The 18,486-nt window shown below is 45.4% G+C and overlaps 1 protein-coding gene and 1 long non-coding RNA gene across 11 annotated transcripts in view; one reads left to right on the top strand and one right to left on the bottom strand.

Annotated features, from left to right (window-relative positions):
• bahcc1a (BAH domain and coiled-coil containing 1a) overlaps positions 1–18,486 on the top strand; it is a 64,611-nt gene that overhangs the window by 33,364 nt on the left and 12,761 nt on the right. For 3 of the 9 annotated variants that reach the window (XM_085271310.1, XM_085271309.1, XM_085271304.1), the window contains exons 4-16: positions 4,715–4,840; positions 4,993–7,347; positions 8,219–8,333; positions 8,435–8,634; positions 8,841–9,002; positions 10,490–10,764; positions 11,061–11,406; positions 12,250–13,194; positions 14,543–14,712; positions 14,870–15,006; positions 15,206–15,322; positions 17,696–17,807; positions 18,151–18,385. In XM_085271310.1, the coding sequence (XP_085127436.1) occupies positions 4,715–4,840; positions 4,993–7,347; positions 8,219–8,333; positions 8,435–8,634; positions 8,841–9,002; positions 10,490–10,764; positions 11,061–11,406; positions 12,250–13,194; positions 14,543–14,712; positions 14,870–15,006; positions 15,206–15,322; positions 17,696–17,807; positions 18,151–18,385 (5,295 nt within the window). The remainder of the gene's footprint in view (positions 1–4,714; positions 4,841–4,992; positions 7,348–8,218; positions 8,334–8,434; positions 8,635–8,840; positions 9,003–10,489; positions 10,765–11,060; positions 11,407–12,249; positions 13,195–14,542; positions 14,713–14,869; positions 15,007–15,205; positions 15,323–17,695; positions 17,808–18,150; positions 18,386–18,486) is intronic. The other 6 variants (XM_085271312.1, XM_085271308.1, XM_085271311.1 and 3 more) reach the window with 6 other exon arrangements.
• On the bottom strand, positions 1,173–4,819 carry LOC146576222 (uncharacterized). 2 transcript variants are annotated; one of them, XR_014892229.1, is made up of 2 exons: positions 4,352–4,819; positions 1,173–2,315 (listed from the first exon to the last, which is right to left on the bottom strand). It is a non-coding gene; the product is annotated as an uncharacterized LOC146576222 (long non-coding RNA). The 2 variants fall into 2 exon arrangements; XR_014892228.1 differs by lacking the exon at positions 4,352–4,819 and adding an exon at positions 2,542–3,349.

Below are 18,486 nucleotides of genomic sequence, written 5' to 3'. Positions count from 1 at the left end.
ACTCAGTTGGCAATGGAGGCCATTATCTCTATTGCAGTTTAATTGCATATAACGCACTAAGAGCATGATTGAATCCAGACTGTTCATCAACCACATTCAGCTGTTCCCTCCTCAAGATAATTGCATATTGTCTTTTTCCTGTTTTGCATAAAAAGCAAGTCATCAAAATGAGCGGCACAATTACCCAGACTCTCGCCTTCTCTCTCCGGGTGTCAGCAGAACCCCACCAGCATCAGAGCAGGCATTGACTTGTGCTTGTGTCGGTGCATTAGTGTTTCGCTTGTAACCTCAAAGAAGTGCTGTGTTTTTATTTTTTTTTCTTCTTCTTCTTTTTCTCTGTTTTTAAAGTGGCTGCTTGCATGCATATCTAAGCAAAGCAGTTCAAATTTGTATTCGAAAACGATTTTACGATTCGCACGTTTCTGGCATATACCTGTCATTGCGCGGAACGTCTTTGTTTCCGCTATTCCTCTGACACATTTTTCTGCAGATTAAAAGCCCGAAATCTATCACGTAACAAGCAGATGAGAACAATTATCTCCTTTGCTTGCTAACTAGTCACTTAGTGGGGATAAACAATGGACTGTGGCTATATGGAGCAGGCTAATCACATTTATTTTTTATTACTCCTATTTGGTGAGTGAATTAAGAATTAATTCCTCTTTTCAATATAATAAGTTTTGCGGGCATTTGAAATGAGTTGGTGATAAAGAAAAGCCACATAAAATGTAAGATGGATATTATTTTTGCTCCATTAAGCCCGGAGAAAACAGCAAAAATGTTCAGAAATGCAGCATTCTTTCAAGGTTTCAGCACCCAGATGTACCAGCATTACACTTCTTTTACTGATTATGCGGGCTGTTACAAAAATTTGAATATTTTAACCTTATGCATTGACCCTAAACATATCCATGGAAACGCCCCTACTTTGGCTACTAAAGTAACAAAATATCCCATCGCAAACTTTCAACCTCAGTTTCTCAGGTTGGCTAAAATAAGAGGGAAAAAAAGGTCTCTCAACTTCAGCTGCCCTGGCATGGGCAGTAGTCTGGACGTGCTTTCCTGTCAGTTTAGGCTCCTTTAAATGACACTGGCGGTAAGGATAACTTTGGCAAAGGCATTTTTTTTTTCTTTTTTAACACAACAGTCTTTTGTTGACTTTTGGTTAAAGATTTATTGTTTTGGGAAAAGGAAAGTGTACAGCCAGTCTAACAAATTCTAGGATATTTCTGTAAGGTCACAGCAACAAGACCCAAATCATTAGTGGCTTTCATGACGTCAGAGGAGTTAACAGAGATTAAAGGAAGTTTTTGTTTCAGAATCTCTTCTTGCCAGCTACAGCAGCAGCCATTGTATGTTACCACAAGGAATTGTCTGTTTTTTTTCCTTTGCTGAGCTGAGCAGTGCTGTGAGCTCACTGTCACAGAGACGGAGTCTTAGTATACGGCTACGGATGCAAGAAGGAGGGTGGGTCGGCGGTGGGGGGACACAAAAATAGGGGCAGATGCAGTGTAGTGAATGTTTCAGTAAATGTAAAATGTTTTCACAACACCTGTTAAAATAAATTAGGCCCACCGAGCTTTTGAAAGATTTATTTTCATGTCTGGGACTGTTTGAATAAACCCCACTGAATCGACTGAGTGGAAAAATGAAAAAAATAAATAAATAAATAAAAATGACCAAAAGAGGAGAAAAAAGGGTGGGGAGTGGGTAAAGAATAAAAAGAAAACCTGCCGACTCCTCGCAGTCCCGAGGCCAGCTGGCCAGGGTCCAAATGACTTCTTAAGTTATGCCAAAAATAATCGCAGTCTCATATCTTTGTCCACACATATAAACACACGCGTGCACGCACACACAGAGTTGCCTGCACACACCTGTCTAATCCACTTCTGTTTGATACGCCTTTCCAAGCCTATCTTCAGTTGTCCATCTTTCCTTCTGTGAGCAGTTGCTTGCTTTTCCTTTTGTAGGATTTAAGCTGCACCCCCCGCCTCTCCTCTTCCTTACTCCTGCTTCTTTCATTCTCTCTCTCCCTCTCCCTCTCTCTCTCCTGTGCCAGTCTGCATCCCTTCCTTTCAATTAGTCAAACCTGAAGAGATCCACCACAGCACTGCCCCTCCTCCGCCAAACATCTCTCGTATCCTCTCCTCTTCTCCTCCCTTTCTGTGTCTTGATGGTTCTGTCACTTTTTTCTCAATTAGCGGACCTGACAGGCAGCTCAGGCTGCTCCTCCTCTCCTCTCGGTCTTCCTGTGGCGTGCTCTCTCTCTCTCCGTCCTTCTATCTCCTCGTCTCTGATGCGTTACAGCCACCTCCCTGGAGAAAATAGAATTTTCATTTATGTTATTTTTTTCTTCTATCAAAAGTGGTGAAAGCCTTATCAGTAACTGAATGTCTTCAGAGAAGGTGTAAGAGGACTGGTATTGTGCTAGTGAGAAACCGCCTCTAAAGCAGCAGGAATAATTCTCCTCTGCCTCTAGGTGCTGTTCTATATCTAACCCCCTTCTTTGTCCTCCCTGTTGGCCTGCTTCTCTCAACCCACCATGTTGCGAGAAATACCTTCAGAACTTCTAGAAATCCCTCCTTGGGATGCAGCTCTGTTTGTTCTGCCTCTCACCCCTGCTCTGCCGGTGGAAAGGAGGGCATGCGCTGTGAACTCCCCTCTGCCATTCACTTGCTGATGCTGGCGTGTTTATGTGTGAGTGTGCGGAGGGAGCGAAGGAGAGCGAGGTTGCTGTGCAGTCAGCAGACTGCACTAAGACCCTGCTCACGTCGCCTGCAGCAGCATCGGCAGCGGCAGCAGAAGTAGCAGCTTCCCTTGTCCTGGCCAGATTAATGGCTGAATGAGCTCCGCCGTGCCCAGCAGTCCCCCTCTTGCTGCCCCAGTGGAGAGCATGCTGAAACTGAGCAGGCTGGCATTATCGGGCACAGCCAGACCACACTGTGAAAAGGGATTACGCCATCAATCGTCACGCTCACAAACAACATGCTGCCGCAGAAAAAAAAAAAAAAAAGACCCTCTCCCAGCTTGGATAAAGACTGGCAAACAGCTCTCTGCTTTTCCCTCTCCTGAAATCAAAGGAAAAAATGACTTGCTTAAACAAAGCTCCCCCCCCCCCCCAAGCTGTAAATGAATTGGCATAATTTTGCGTTCTTATTAATCATGACAGCAAAGGAGGAGACAGAGACAAAAGAGGGGGGATGGGAAGGGAAAAAAAACAAGGTAGAAACATAGGTGAAAAACGGGAAAAGGGAAAAGTGAGGGTATGTAATTATCACCCCTTTGCCCTCCTCAGAAAGCAGCACCTCCTGTGTTATTGCACGGCTGTTTGCCTCCTCTGTGTATTTCATTAATTAAGATGGGAGGATGCAGAGGCCGCACTGAGAAGAGGTCATTAAGCCCACCACAACACTCCTCCCTCCCCAGAGCTGGGACCGGGCCCCATTGTTCCACCGGCAGAAAGTGAGACATTCAACACTCATAGCTGCTGTAAAAACCATGTGTGTACAAAAACACATGGCCGAATAAAGTGCATCTGCGCTTTCTGGGATCAGGTCGCACGTTTTCCGAAAATTTTTTCCTCTCTTTCGGCCCGTATCCTTTTTACGCCATCCATGAGCTGCACTGGAAAGTAAAGCTACAGCGACAGATGGGTCTAATAGTTGAGCTGAAGAGAAATTAATCACTTAAATTTTACTTCATGACAGTGGGCTGATAGACCTGTCTGTCCTATGAATTAAAAAAGAAACAAAAAAGTGTGTCTCTGTCTTTTTTGGTTTTCCATTTCAACAAAAGTGGTTCACTCATGTGACGGTGTGTGTGTGTGTATATAAATATATATATAGTCTTTTTATTTTCCTTAGTTATTTCTTTAACTTGTATGTAGACTGATGACTTGGATTTAATCATGCTTTTTTAAAGTATTAAACTAAAATTACGCTATAGCGCTGCTGTCACTAAGCAACATCATCGCATTATTGGACATTTTTTGTGTGTCCTTTACAGTACCTCGATTTTATTCCGTTGGTTGGGTGAAATGATTAATTACACGGTAGCATAGATAGGCTAATTTAATTCACATTGATGTGTTTAGATGCTATAGTTACTCAAATGCAGTGAAAGTGGGTTGTCATAGAGATGCTTTTTTTTTTTTTTTGTATTGATATTGCGATGGGCTTTCATCTCAGTCCATCTTTTCTCTCCTCTACACTCAAAGTCCTTTGTGTTTTCCAGTGTCCCGTTGCAAAATGAGCTTTTTGTTTGGTTGTGGCGTAAACGTCCTCCAGATGGGCTTGGTGTAATAAGCCCAGGTGTACTAGCTTACAGGCCCAACATCCCGATGACCTCTTACCTCTGATGTAGGTCAGTAAAGGTTAGCCGCCCAGCTCTCTGTTCATTGCAAACACAAGCTTCAAATCCATCCTTATCACCCCATTCAGATGGTTCAAGGTGCGGCTGCCACTTCTAAGAGTGAGTTAAAGAAAGCACCATATGTTTCAAAGACAAATTTCATATATTACAGAAATCCCCAGGCTTGTCTGTTATTGTTTTCATTCTAAACTCCAGCAGGAAAGGCAAACATGTGAGGCACAGCCAGCACTTATTTGCGTATGAACACCACCAGCTGCATTGGACCTGAAGGATTACACTGGATAACTGCATCTCTGTGGTTGTTATCCTTTCTTATCAACTCTCTCCCTCTCTGATATCTTAGCAGGTCCAGGGTATCCTCGATTCTCAGGGAGTCTGGCCCACACGTTCCTTCCTATGAGCCACTTGGATCACCATGCCAACAGTGGAGTTCTCTATGGGCAACACCGTTTCTATGACACACAAAAAGGTGGGACGTGAGACTATTAAAATTTTATCACACGGAAATAATATGAATTCAAATGGAAGCGGTATAGTCTGGTGCTGTTGTCTGTGCAATACTGAGAGCATCCTTTTTTTTTCTTTCCGTGACTAATTTGTCTTCTTTTTTCTATTTTATAGAGAACTTCTACCTTCGAGGTCTCCCATCCCAGCCACCTCTCATCTCAGCCAATCATAGTCTGCCACCAATGTCTCGGGCAGGTTCAGGACACACTCAGGGGTCCTGCAGCAGAGACAGAGATCAAGGGGTAGGCACAGGCATACATAAGGGTCTTAAAGAGGGGTCTGTGGAAAGAGGAGTGGTAAATGTCAAGGACAAGGAGAGATCCAGTGGTAAACAAGAGGCTAAGGAAAGACAGCAGCAGCAGCAACAACAGCAGCAGCACCACGCTCACCAGCCACCCCAGCCAACACACCACCACCATTCTCACACTCATCAGCAGCACCCGCACTATCCTCAGCACCCGCTGCCCCTGGAGGAGGTAAACAGCCGGGCCCTGGAGAGGCATAAGGCGTCGCTCACGATGTACAGTAAAGAGCACCCTCAAAGTATGAGCAAGCCCCTCAGTGCCTGTTTGCACAATAGCAAGATGCAAAATGGAGATCCAGGAACTGGAGCAGGGGCTAAGGTGTCCATGTCCAGCTGTGGCGGTGAGGACACAACCCTTCGGGTTATGGGTGGTGGGGGGAGCAGCCAGAACAGACATTTGGGGACTAGTGGCAGTGGCCGCTGCACCAAAGAGGGGGTAAGTGGGGAAATGAGGATCAGTGAACAACCTTCAGACTGTTTGGAAAGGGGTCAGGCACCACTTCACCACTCTCTGCCCTACTCTGTACCCCCACCCTTACATATGAGTTCTGCTACTGGAGGGGCCCATCCACATCCTCATGCTCACCCCCATACACATCCCCATCCAGGGGGCTTCCACTGTCTTCAGCTCCACCCCAGCCACCCACATCATTCCCACCACACACACCACCATCCAGAGTTTTTCTGCCCACCGCCACCTGCTCCTCTAGCCAACCCTGCCTCGCACGAGAGGGGGCCAGTCAATGTGGGGCGAGAACCTAAAGTCACAGGGCCTACATTTGTGCCATCTGTGGCAGACGTAGGCGATAAATCTAATGGGCCATTCCAGCTTAATAACCCTGACTGCCAGGGTGTGGGTAGTGGAGGAGGAGGCAGCAATGCCAAGGACAAGACAATCGAAAAGAATGGTGGCGGTGGGCACCACAGTAATTGGCACAGAAAACAACAACAGCAACAACAGCAGCAGCAGCAGCACCCATACAGAAAGACAGAGAAGGCTCCAGACTGGATGCAATCCCACCATCAACACCTTCAGTCCTCACAGCTTCCTCCACCTCCCCAGCAACAACCACCACATTCTCAACAGCAGCATCAAGTAGTGCGATCGCGGAGTGCTGAGTGTATCAACAGTGGTGTGGAAATGGATGTGTTCAGACCCTCGCTGCCCCAGGGACCCAAGGCAGGGCACTCGGTCCCTCATTCTGTAAACACTTCTCCTTATCGAGACTGTTCCCATCCCGGACCCCCGCCAAACTCTTCCCCACTTGGAAGTAAAAACATGGGGCAGCACAGTGGAACACAACACAGTGGTCCCGGAGGTAGCTGCTCTTTACAGAGAGACGGCCAAAAGGTAGCCAGGATTCGCCACCAGCAGCATGGCCGACCTGGCCCAGAGACACCCACTGAGTTGAACCAGGGGAATAGTCAGGAGCTTAAAAGAAAGATGGACATGTCTCCTTATGGTTACAGCAACAGCAGTGGGCAGCAGCACCACCACCAGCAGCCCCCAGTGCCACCCTGGAATATGAGGCCTCCTCACCACATGTCGCAACCTGAGGAGGAGCAGAGGAAGTCATATATGGAGTTGGGGAGCACTGGTGGGCAACACTCTCAGCAGCAGCAGCAGCAACAACAGCAGCAGCAGCAGCAACAACAACAACAGCAGCAGCAGCAGCAACAACAACAGCAGCAGCAGCAGCCGGGAATAAGCCTCCCTCCTCCACAGCCCCCCACCGCACCTCCCCTCAGCCAGCAACAGCAGCAACCACAGCAGCAACCTGATCCCCAGGGTCCAACTCAGGGAGAGAGCAGTGCAATGAAAAGCTTACTAAAGTACAGCAACCAGCAACAACCACTGCTCGTCTCCCAAAAGAATCCATTTGGGGGGTTAGGAAATCTCAAATCAGGTCCATCTGGGGGGAGCTGTGCCCTGCAGGGCAACAAACAGACTCTGCCTTCCAGGAAGGGTACGGCTAATGACAGTGAGCGTCCTGATTATAACGGGCGGAGCAGGGAAATGGGGGAGCCAGGTCATGGTGAAAGTGAGGTGCGGCAGCCGCCAGTAGGAATAGCGGTGGCGGTGGCCAGACAGAGGGAACCACCTTGTCGTTCAGCTGAAAATCATCCGAACAGCCGACAGGGCAGGGTCCATCCGTCTGTGAAAGGTAAGCAATCCAGGTCACTGGCTTGTGAGAAGGCCTTATATTTCTTTATCTGTAACTTGCCAACAATATCGCTGCAAACAGAGAAACAGCCATATAGAAAATAAACAAACAGGAAAAAGCACATTTTTAAGCGGATAAAAAGCCAGAAAAATATTGATTTTGTGGTGATACCCTTTGCTGAATGCAGTAAAAATCCAGAATGGTATAATTCTCACACTCATTGCCATCAGGTATACGCTCCAGTCCCCATGATCCATTACAGGATAATATAGGCATAGCTAATTCTATGAATGGAGTTTAATACTTATGGGTTTAAATATAAATTTCCTCTGCAGCAGTCCCAAACAATGCCTTGCTGATTTTAACTTGGTTTTCCCCTCTTTAACTTTCTAGTTGCCCTTAATCAAACATTAGTGAGTCAAACAGGCATCAACCATGATGTTTACAGATGTCAAGTCTGAGTCCATTTAGAGTTGCCAAGATAAAAAGTAATTAATATAAGATTTCTAAGCCTCGCTCTGAGAACAACAGTATATAAATGGAAATAAATAGATATACAAAAAAATACAATATTAAAAAAACAAAACAACTTTGGACAAAATTGACCTACATCAAGTTTCAATTTTATTTCATAAATATCTGAATGTGTTATTATATTATGAAGCAAGTTATTTTTCTTTCCAAATAAGACAGTAATATGTTAATACTGTGCACTATATGGTTTTAGCATGAATTCTGCCAATACAAAAGCATTTAATACTCAAAATGTATTCATTTGCAACTTGCGGCACGGTTCTGACAAGTGGCGAGAGACTTGGGATTTTGTTCTCACTGTGATCCACAATGGTGAAAGTTGATGTTTGCCTCACAGGGCAGCCCCGCTCCATGTATCTGTCAGATCCCACCACTGAGGAAGACAGGAAGAGGCTGAGTGAGGAACAAATAGGTCTCACTTGCTTGGACAGGGAGAGGGATGCATATATCAGGTATGTATTTTTAAAGGTGTTGTTCAATACTTAATAAATTAAAATCTTTACAGAAACATTCTAATTTGTATTTCTTTATCTTTATGTCATTCTGATGTCAGGGATAACAAAGAGAGGGTGGAATTTGCAAGGATCCACCCTTCCAGCAGCTGTCACGGAGACCTTGCCTCTCATCTCATGGTCCCGGGCGGGACGTCCCTCCAGTCTGGCCAGTTGGGAGATCCTGCTGCACATTCTGCTCACCATCATTGGATGCCAAGAACTGGAAGCCCATCTCTCTGGATGACGGGACATTCTTATGGTAAGACGCTTTCTGATGGCAGGATTTTATTGTTATGGTTATGTTTATGTTTATTCATGTGTTATAAAGACATATAGTCCAGCTTTTTTTTGTTTATTGAAAAAAAGGCCAAAACAAAGACGTTTAGAATTGATTTGATCAGCTGATACATATATTTAAAGTTCTTTTGTTTATATGGAATTCTGTAATTTAATTTCTTTATAAAGCAGGTATAGGTCATACAACCCTACACCAGAATCTGCCACCAGCTTTCTCTGCAGCCATGCCAGGCCCTCTGCAGCCAGTCCTGCCTCTGCCTCAAGACCCCTCTGCCCAACTGGTGGTCTTGCCCTCCGAGCCTCCCACCCATCCTGCGACCCATCACCTGGGTAAGCCATGGCATTTTATATGTTAATCTAATCAATCTACAAAGCACAGCAAACTCCACTGGTACAGTATCTGTATACAAAGAGTAAAAATAAGAAAAGCTTGTTTGTTATTATGCTTATGTTTTTGTGATTGTTAACTGTGTGTGTATGGATGAATGAGGACTGACAGGAAGAGAAGCTAAGGGCTAAGGCCGATGCTAATGGGAATCCAAATAAATACAACACAAGCAGCAGAAATGCACCAAATTTAGCTTATGTTCTGTGAAACTAAAACGAGTTATTTCACTGTTAATATTACTTTGGGCTAAGATAAGTTTGCAATCTTATGATAATTGCTACATGCCAACTGCTTGGCCTGGCAACAGTGGCACTCTCAGTAGTTCAGGATGCTCATACAAAGCTATTTTGCCCCTACAATACCACAGCAGAGGAAGAGGAAGTGAATGAGGTGAAAATCACTTCACCAGAGTCATTGTAGATGCGTATTCAGTGAACAGACTGTGAAATTTAATTGGCTCCCAGTCTTTGACGATATGTTTCCTTCTGCGCGCCACAGGAGTTTCAGCTGAGAAGGGAAGTGCATCCACAGAAACTTTCCCACAGGAAATATTTTCATATCCGATTTTATGTGGCGAAATTCTTAGTGTGTCTTGCAAAAGGAGCTGAAAGATCAAATTCATTTGGATAATAAAACCACTAATGTGGAGTGTGTAGCACAGTGCTAATACAGATATTATGAAGACGCTCATTATGTAGTTCTATATAGTGTGGTCTTAGTACTTTCCAAAAGGCACCTCTGTCATTGTAGATCACCCATATGGAGTTGTGCGTGTCCTTAAATCCACATAATGAGACAGGTTGTACACCCACACACATGGGAACCAGGCTTACTGCTGGGCCCTTTTGCAGAACCCCTACTGTGGTTTGGCCGGGAAGGTGGGACTTTTTGGCATAAAGGCCAAGACGAATGCTCTGACGAGAAAAACATGCATTTCCAGCACAGCATTTTGACCTCTAATCAACCTATGACCATTATATTCTGTTCACATTTCATCATTTTCATAACGTCTTTTTCCAGCATTCCAAAATTCTCAAAGCAGTTCTTAAGAGACAGCTTTTTGTTCAGAGCGGAGGAGAGTGTGGGATTGTTTCTGCCTGGGGAGATGTTGTTCTGTGAAGTCAAAAATCTTTTTTTCCTTAAAGGATACATGTTGTTGCTATAAATGTGAATACAATGATTCTTTAAATGATCCATAATGGTTTCAGTGTTTTGAAATAGTTGTGTGGGAGGCACATAATGATAAATATGGAGAACACAACTGTTCTCTGTTTGCTAATGTATTCTAGTGAGTCGTGCCTACTGTCAATGCGTATGAGCCCAAAGAAAAGTGATGTAGAGTGTGTGTGTGTGTACGTGTATGCATGTGTTTTTGTTCTAAGGTAGCCCCCTCCATCACATTTCTCCTTTTTTTTTTTTTTCTCATTAGATGTGATGGAGCAGCCAGGGCTGTGGCCCCCTGTGTACGGCGCCCGGGGCCCACCCTCCCACATGCAACATCCTGCTGTGTACTCCCGATCCCAGTTTCTACGGCAACAGGAGCTGTACGCTCTCCAGCAGCATCAACAGCTTCAGCATCAGCATCAGAGTCACCAGTCGCAGCAATCACAACTGCAGTCTCAACCTCAGCAGCAGCAGCAGCCACAGCAGCACAGAGCTGCACATGCCATGAACATGCAGCACCAACCCGCTCACAATGCACAGGTGATTGCAGAGTCAAAATACGCAAGGGAGATTAATACATGCAAAAGTGCAGGCAATACAGCGAAGCGTAAGCGAGTCATGGATCCCGTGACTTTTGAGTCTATTTTCAATTTGCATAATATTCTTTGAAGGATATGCCAACTTTCCTACAGGGGAAAAAAAGTGTATTCCCGAATACAGAAAAGCAAGTAGCATTGGCTGTCAACCAGATTGCAATAAATGTACTATTTGGTTAATGCATAAAATCACTTGTTCACTAAATTTAGATATGCAATAATTTTGTATTAATGCCACAGATACAGAAGAGAGCAGACGAGCCCTCAGTTGAACTGGAAGAACTCATTTCAGAGCCAAGAACATCTAAACCTGCCAAAGCTTACTCTTACAACCCACCGCAGAGAAACACCTCACCCCCTGGGACCTGCACCACTCACCTGTCCCCTTGTTGTCAGTCCCCTTCGCTGCGACAACATCCCAAAAGCACTCCTTCAACACCCTGCCCCGCTCCTAGCCCTGTTGCAGCAGTACCTCATTCACCTGCCATTAGCCCTGCTCCACCTCAAATGTTAAAGGCTCCTGAATCCGAAGACAAGACGGGAGAGGGGCAGCCTCCACAGGAATACCCAGGGTCTCTGGAGCCTGGTAAGTGCAAAGAAGTGTCTAGAAAAAAAATGCAAAAACTGTGCGTAAAAGTTTTCAAACTGTCTTTGAAGCAGTGTGCACAGTGGTTTTTGTACAAACAATAATCATCAAATTAGCGCTTGTGAGATAACATACTCACACTAATCAGGTATAATAACAGAGTCATGTAGAAAACCAGAAAGAGAACAGAAAACTGTTCTAACATATAGTCAAATCTTGTGCATCATACCGATTTATAACTGGAGTTGTCACTGTTCAGTGACCCCATTTTTTTCTGCTGGTGTTGCGGTAATATGTGTGGGTAGCTCTTTTGGCAAAGCCTCTGATTGAATAAACGGTGAAGAAAATGGCTGCCGGCTGTGCTGGGACTTTCCAGAACTGTTACCTTGGTAATGATTGAGAAATACCTTAGTAGCGGCCTTTACATCTCCTCCACCCCCACACGCCTGACACTATCTTCATCATTATTAATGTCTGGCTAACGGCTCCCGCAAGCCAGAGGAATTGTATCAGTTTCTCTGATAAACTAAAGGTCTTGTCCACTTTAAATAACACGCACACACACAGTTACTTGTGGTAACTTCCTAAGGTTGGGGGATCAAGGGAAAGTGCTTTTTCATTTCCTTGCCCTGCTTTTTCACTCCATGGAACCTAGTTAGCAAGAGAGTTTCGTTTATCATGGGTATGATTGGTAATCTGTAACACATCCGCATCACAAAAACAGTGCTTTCTATTAAGGAATCATAATATGTGGGTTTTTTTGGGAGGATGGTTTATCAGAATTTTTGGAATAAATAGACAATTGTTAAATATTAAATTAATAAATATTCTTTTCATCTATAGACTTGCCTCCTGGATACACATACCCTGCTATTGCGATGGACTACAGGAGCGGACCGTCACCTCAGGGTGTTCAGCTGGCTGAGCCAGCTGACCTGGACGCAGTCCAAGTGGAGCCTGCTGAGCATGCTCCCCAGTCTCTGGCCAGCCTAGGGGAGGAGTTAGACTGTCAAGTGGTAGTCAGACCCCTTCCAGAGCCACTCCCACTCAAGGAAGTGGCGCATGAAGAGGAAAACAGAGTGGTTGATGGAGTTCTGGAGCAGAGGGATGAGGTGGAAATAACAGCCGTGACAGAAGCTAACTATGTCCACAGAGAGGAGGAGCAACCAGAGGAGCAGGGACAAACTGCAGGAGAGGTGCTGGTTTGTCCACCTGTTGAGAGTACTGTGTGTGAGGCTCCTTCCTGCCCAGTCTCCATTTCAACAGAAGAACCTGACAGGCAAGACGCTGTCATTACCTTGGAAGAAGAGGAGGATGATGAGATGACGGGTGGGGAGATTCAGGTGGAGTATGCTCAAAAGGTCAGCATGCCTGGAGAGCAAGAGCCAGAGCTGCCCACCATCATCGAGCTTGATCCTGCTTCTCCTGAGTCACAGTCCCCGCCTAATGAGTGCGCAGAGGACAGTGAGCAGCAGCACGACAACAAGATGACCTCTAATGATGCCTCAGTGGATTCTGTGTGTCTTTCCCCGGCCTCAGCTTCTGCCCCTAGCCCAAGCGAGGAATCTTTTGCTGTGGCCCCAAAACCTGTTGTGCCCTGCTACTGGAGTCTGGAGCTGCTGATTGCTGCTGCGTTCTGTACAGATGTGCCTCCATTTCCCTTGTTCTCATATAGTACACCATCAGTTGCCCCATCGCAATGCAACCCACACCAGGGTATCGAGCTTCTGAGTGAACTAGCGGATCTGGAGCTGCAGCAGCAAAAGCGCACTTGTGGAAAAAGCCAGGGTGAGAAACAGTGGCTCCTCCATGACTCTAACACATTCACATTCACACAGCAACACTCACATCAACAGAATGCACTTCTCTCATAGTTTACTCTCCTTTTCCTCTATGTCCATTGAGACAAACTCCCACTCCCCCTCAGGCCTAGCCTCATCGCTCTGTGCTCCCTCCCAGATAGTCCTCTCTTCCTGCCGGTCTCATGAGCCTTTTGTGAATTCTAACACATCCCCAGAGAGGCTGTCTACATGCTTGCTTGCCGTTGCTCTTCTTTGGCATGTTAAAGCCACTTTTATTTCCTAAAAGGCTGTTCTAATGATGCAGGGCCTCAGGAGAGGGAGAAAAAGCAGGAGGACAGGGCTGAACTACTAGTGAAGGGTGTACACCTTCCTCTCTCACTCACGCTCCCTTCGAGCTCTCCTCAGGGAACCGTCTGTGTCTCTCCATCCTGCAGCTGTTTGATACACTCATGCGCGCGCACCCAAACACGCACAACTGCAAATACACAGAGTTAAACTTAAAGGAGAGACACCAGTTTGTTTCATTCTCTCACTAACATAACACTTCATACTGAAAGTTGGTGTGTAATCACAAAAGCAGTCTTTGTTTTCAGCACCCTGGAGCATTGCCTGGCTAATTAGACCCCATTGTTTTAAAGTGGCTTTAAAAGCTTCCTTGTTTTTCAAAGTACCATGCGTTTTTGTTTTTTTTTATTCATGCAAAAGGATGTTTTGTGTTTACCACAGCATCCTAATGCATTTAACTGCTCCCAAAAGATGGTTCTTTAAAAAGGGTATCATCTGATTCCAGAGTCAGTGATGTCTTCGATATGCGATATTGTTGACAGCTCAGGCAAGTAGCAAATGTCGATTTAGAGTCACAACTATGGTTAGTAAGACGATTCAGTATATTTTTATTTATTCATGTTAAGATGTAAGACTGTGTTACTCTTACAAACAAAATGTCATTTTCCTTGTGACTAGGCTACAATCTGCTATTCAGCTTGTGGCTCAGACCATTAATGGCAGATAGACTACTCAGTGTCATAAGCAGATAGGCTACATAGGAAAAGCTCAGTCCAGATGGTCTGTGAGATATCAGCATATGGTGAGTCCAAAATAATGTGACCTCTGAAAAGATATGCTGCTGATTTCTCATACTGTCCTAATCTGCTCAAATTTCTGCAGAAAACAAAACAAAAACAAAAAGACCCATCTTTCTCTCTCACTTTGACATGAGTTTCCTTTCACAAATGTTAAGTAAATAAGCTCTGTCCACTGTGGCATCTGAATCGAAAATGTATAGATGCAATATGAACCCTTCCCCCCCCCCCCCCCCCCCCTTCTGTAAACAGAGGAGGAACTGCTCATGTTTGACCTCCAAAGCCTTGCTACCCTGGCCACGGCCCGTGCGCTGGAGCTGGGCTCCGAGGAAAGCAGCAGCGCGAGTTCTGAGCGACAATTTCCAGCCCGCAGGATCCTCAATTTACGAAGGAAATGCACCTGGACACCTCGCAATGAACCAGTAAGGCTATAAACGTGTGCCCTTCTTGACGCTTCAAAATGTTCCCAGAATTCTAACGATGTTTCAAACAAATAGTAACTAATGAAGTTGTACTTAAAATGTTCCTTGATTGCTTTTGTTACATGTTACATAACCACTAATTATGCGTGTTGTTCAGGTGTGCCCAGCCAAAGTTAGCATGGAAACAATGGATGGTCCTGAGCTTGCAATGCGTGTGAAATTGGCTGAGTTACAACGTCGTTATAAAGAGAAGCAGAAGGAGCTTGCCAAACTTCAGAGGAAGCATGATCATCAGTGAGTATGGCGCGGTCCTCCTTTACCTGTGCCGATTCCCAATCGGTCCGTTCCAAAGTAGTAAAAACATAAACGTATTTCATTCACTTATAGTTTCAAAATGGATTTCTTTTAGTGCTTTAGAACCTTCAGAGTTTAGATATAGGTAGCGTCTTAAAGCTCGACCGGCTGCATGTGTGTTTACATCTGCATGTGCCAGCAGGAAGGAAGAAACACCTCGCAGCCCAGCACGGCGAGGACCGGGGCGGCCGAGGAAGCGGAAACCCACCCTCACCACAGGTCCAGTGTCCTCATCCGAGGGCCAAAGAAAAGTCAAGTGAGTATCAGTTAGCCCATCTCCGCTAGCTGGCTGTAGTCCAGTCATGCATGATAAGCCCCTCTGTATCACTGCCATACAGGCGCTGCCTCTCATTGGCATAAGCAGGAAACAGGAGAACCGCTGAACTATTCTAGGAAGTCGAATCAAACCTCTTCTACTCTAATCAACATTGGTGTTATTAATTGCGTAACGGGGCAGTCTGTATCAGCTGTGTCCTACAGAATACTCATTCAGGGTTAATATATATATAAATAAAAACATTCAACTTTACCGGGCTGAATTGTGCACGTCTGATTCGCAAGGCAATAAGAGTTAAGCTGACTTTTTGAGTCCATGTATATGTTTGTCCGTGTATGTGTTTGAGGAATATGACGAAAGAGGAAAAATTAGCAGAAACGAGCAGGAGAATGTTTTTTTAAATCAACATTGTAAAAATAGGGATGCCTTTCCTGTTTGGAAGTTGTGTTGGAGGGGTTGGTAAAAGGTTTACTCTCAGGCTTCAGTTATCCCCGGCATCTAGGCTCAGAATGCCTTTGGGCACTAAATATTACCTCGCAGCATTCCCTCTCTGTCCATCTTAATCCTTCTTTTCTCACTTCAGTTTCTGGACAACTGTCCACAGCTGCCCCTTTGCAATGTCACTTGCCACTCTTCTTCCACCCGTATCCTCTTGCACCCCCCTCACTAGGGCCCGTGCTGATCAGATGCTAATGCTGAGTGACAATGACACCCAAATATAAGGCCTGGGCCCTCAAGTGAAGTGCAGTGGAGGGAAAGTGGGAGCACATATGGGGTTACAGTCTCACAGAAGAGTAAACTGAAGTCTGTCTTTTTGTTGTACTTTAAATTCAATCACAGCCAAGACACTTTATTTTTCTTAAAAGCTCCCAGGGTGTACACCCTTTTGTTTGTGATGTGTGCACAACCCAAAAGAGAATGACGTGATACTTGTGAATGAGAAACAAGCAAGCAGACTGAGGACTGTTTAGCCCCATGTTGCGTTATGTGGCAGGGTTCTATAAAAGCGCTGTCCTGCACCTGCCAGTCATGCCGCTACAAAACGCTGATGCTTTTGTGCTGATGGGGGTTAGTGGGTCAGTGGGTCAGTGGATAGCCCACCCAGCCTTTCAGTATCTTTTTCCCTACTTTGCTTTAACCACCGGGGGTGCGTGTGTGTGGTAGTGTTTGAGTGGGAGATACATTCAGGCCTCGTGATCAAGCCTTCCAACTTGCAAATTTTATGCATCTGTTTAGTTAGAGATGGATGCAGCAGTGTGCTTATGAGCACTGAAGCAGGCATTGTTTGTTTCTGTGCACGCTTATGTTATTCCTGTGGGTAGAGCATTGGGGTCCTTTGTGGTGTCGCTTTGATTTGGGGTTGGACGGGGTTGTATGCTAGAGAGAACTCCTGCTTGCCAGCAAACCCTGATAATCAATTCTGTTTAATTAGTCACTGTACACTCAGCTCCACCAGCCCCCTCCACCATAAATGGGAGGGACTCTGTCACATTGTGTTTGTCAGCAGCGGAAAGCAAGCCGTGGTGGGATCTGCCTCACGGGGACAACTCACACTCCACTGGCACCTCTGTCACTCTCCTGTCAGTCAGTGGGCAGAGAGTCCCACTGCCTGACAATTGCTTTCATTCTTCTTGAGTCTTGCAGGTGCATGCTGGAATTATGAGATTTACACACAATCAGCACCTTCATGGGCACTGTGAATTCGCATGCTGCTGATAAATGACATCAAAACAAACATGCAAAAAAAAAACAGCACATGGTTCTTTACTTTAAAAACAGTTTCTGCACCAATATGGAAGCAGAACAAATGCACAGTATTTTACTTATCTACGTCAGATTTAGTCATTGGAATGGAATGGTTTCCGAGGTTGTATGCATGCTAGGAGAGAGGAAGTTAATCTTTTGTTTGAGCATGGTCTGGCTCATTTCGGTGTGGTCTACGGGCAGTCTTCCAGGGGGAAATTCAAGGGCATTTGGAGTGGTTGGCCTGTGATGCTGCTCAGCATAGGGGAAAGTGTGTGCCACAGTGATATGAAAAAGCAACCAGAGAGGCATGATACTCACTGAATACAATATGACCACATTCAAATTCCAGTGCCTTCTAACCATTCACGGTATCCTTCAAAGCTGTGCAGTAGTGCTTTACAGGGGACAAACATTCTCCCTAGAAGAAGCACCAAATTGCCCTCAAACAATCCCAGTTTTCTTGTTAGAGATTAATTTTCAAGTGGGTGTCTCAGACACTGGACTCTTCTTGTCCTTTTTGTCATTCGGCTCACTTGACAGAAAAGGGAAAGTTACCAGATCCCAGAGAGAGGTGACTCAACTCCCTTCTTTTTTTTCCCCTTGCAGATCGATGGGGGCAGGGCTTGGTTTGCCTGACGACCTGGGAGGGGGCGGAGAAAGCCAGCGAAGGAAGAAGAGGCTGTCCAGTCGAGGCTTTGAGCGACTCAGCAGCACACAGGTCAGGGTCCCCTTGTCGTACTCCCTTCTGTCCCACACATAGCCAGAAATAAAAGAAGCCGCTCTTTGTTTCGTTGCATTTGATATATCCCTTTGTTGCATCCCATTTCTAATTAGGCGCTACCCTCAGGAGTTCATCCTGATCCTCTGCTCTCCATATAAATGTCTGTCTTGTTAGAGCTTCTCCAATTGCTTTTTTAATTCTCTATTCTTGAGAAAACAAGGGCTCTCTTCACAATGTCAGAGGAGATGATGATGTCATGATGATGTCATTGTGATGCTTTTGTGGCTTCTGTAAGGAGTGTAACTGGTTTTCACCAGTCTCATCTGTCTTTCTGTTGCAGCAGGTAAAAGCACAGAGCTGCAGAAAAAGCAGTCTTCACAGCATGCTCAACTCCAAGCTGGCTGGAGATGTGGTTCAGCTCAAGCAAAAGGCCCAGGTTAAAAAGAATCTCTCAGGGACAGGCTCGAGGGACAAGGAAATTTCACTCTGCAGCTCCAACCTTAAGCATGGACACAGAAGCCAGGGCACAAGCAAAGCAGACTCCAGGCGAGAGTCTGGGGGACAAAGCGATACAGGTAGATAGTGGCAATCATTGCACTGATTGTGCTTGTTCCTCCTGTTTTTAGTTTTACTGTGCAGAGTATTGTTGTTTTTCCCCCCATCAGCAGTTACCCTT

The sequence above is a fragment of the Mchenga conophoros genome, linkage group LG4 (assembly GCF_057382185.1).
Source record: "Mchenga conophoros isolate Kocher_MC1m ecotype Shallow Benthic linkage group LG4, M_conophoros_male_GT1.1, whole genome shotgun sequence".
Lineage (NCBI taxonomy): Eukaryota > Metazoa > Chordata > Actinopteri > Cichliformes > Cichlidae > Mchenga > Mchenga conophoros.
This window is presented reverse-complemented; position numbering and strand designations above follow the sequence as displayed.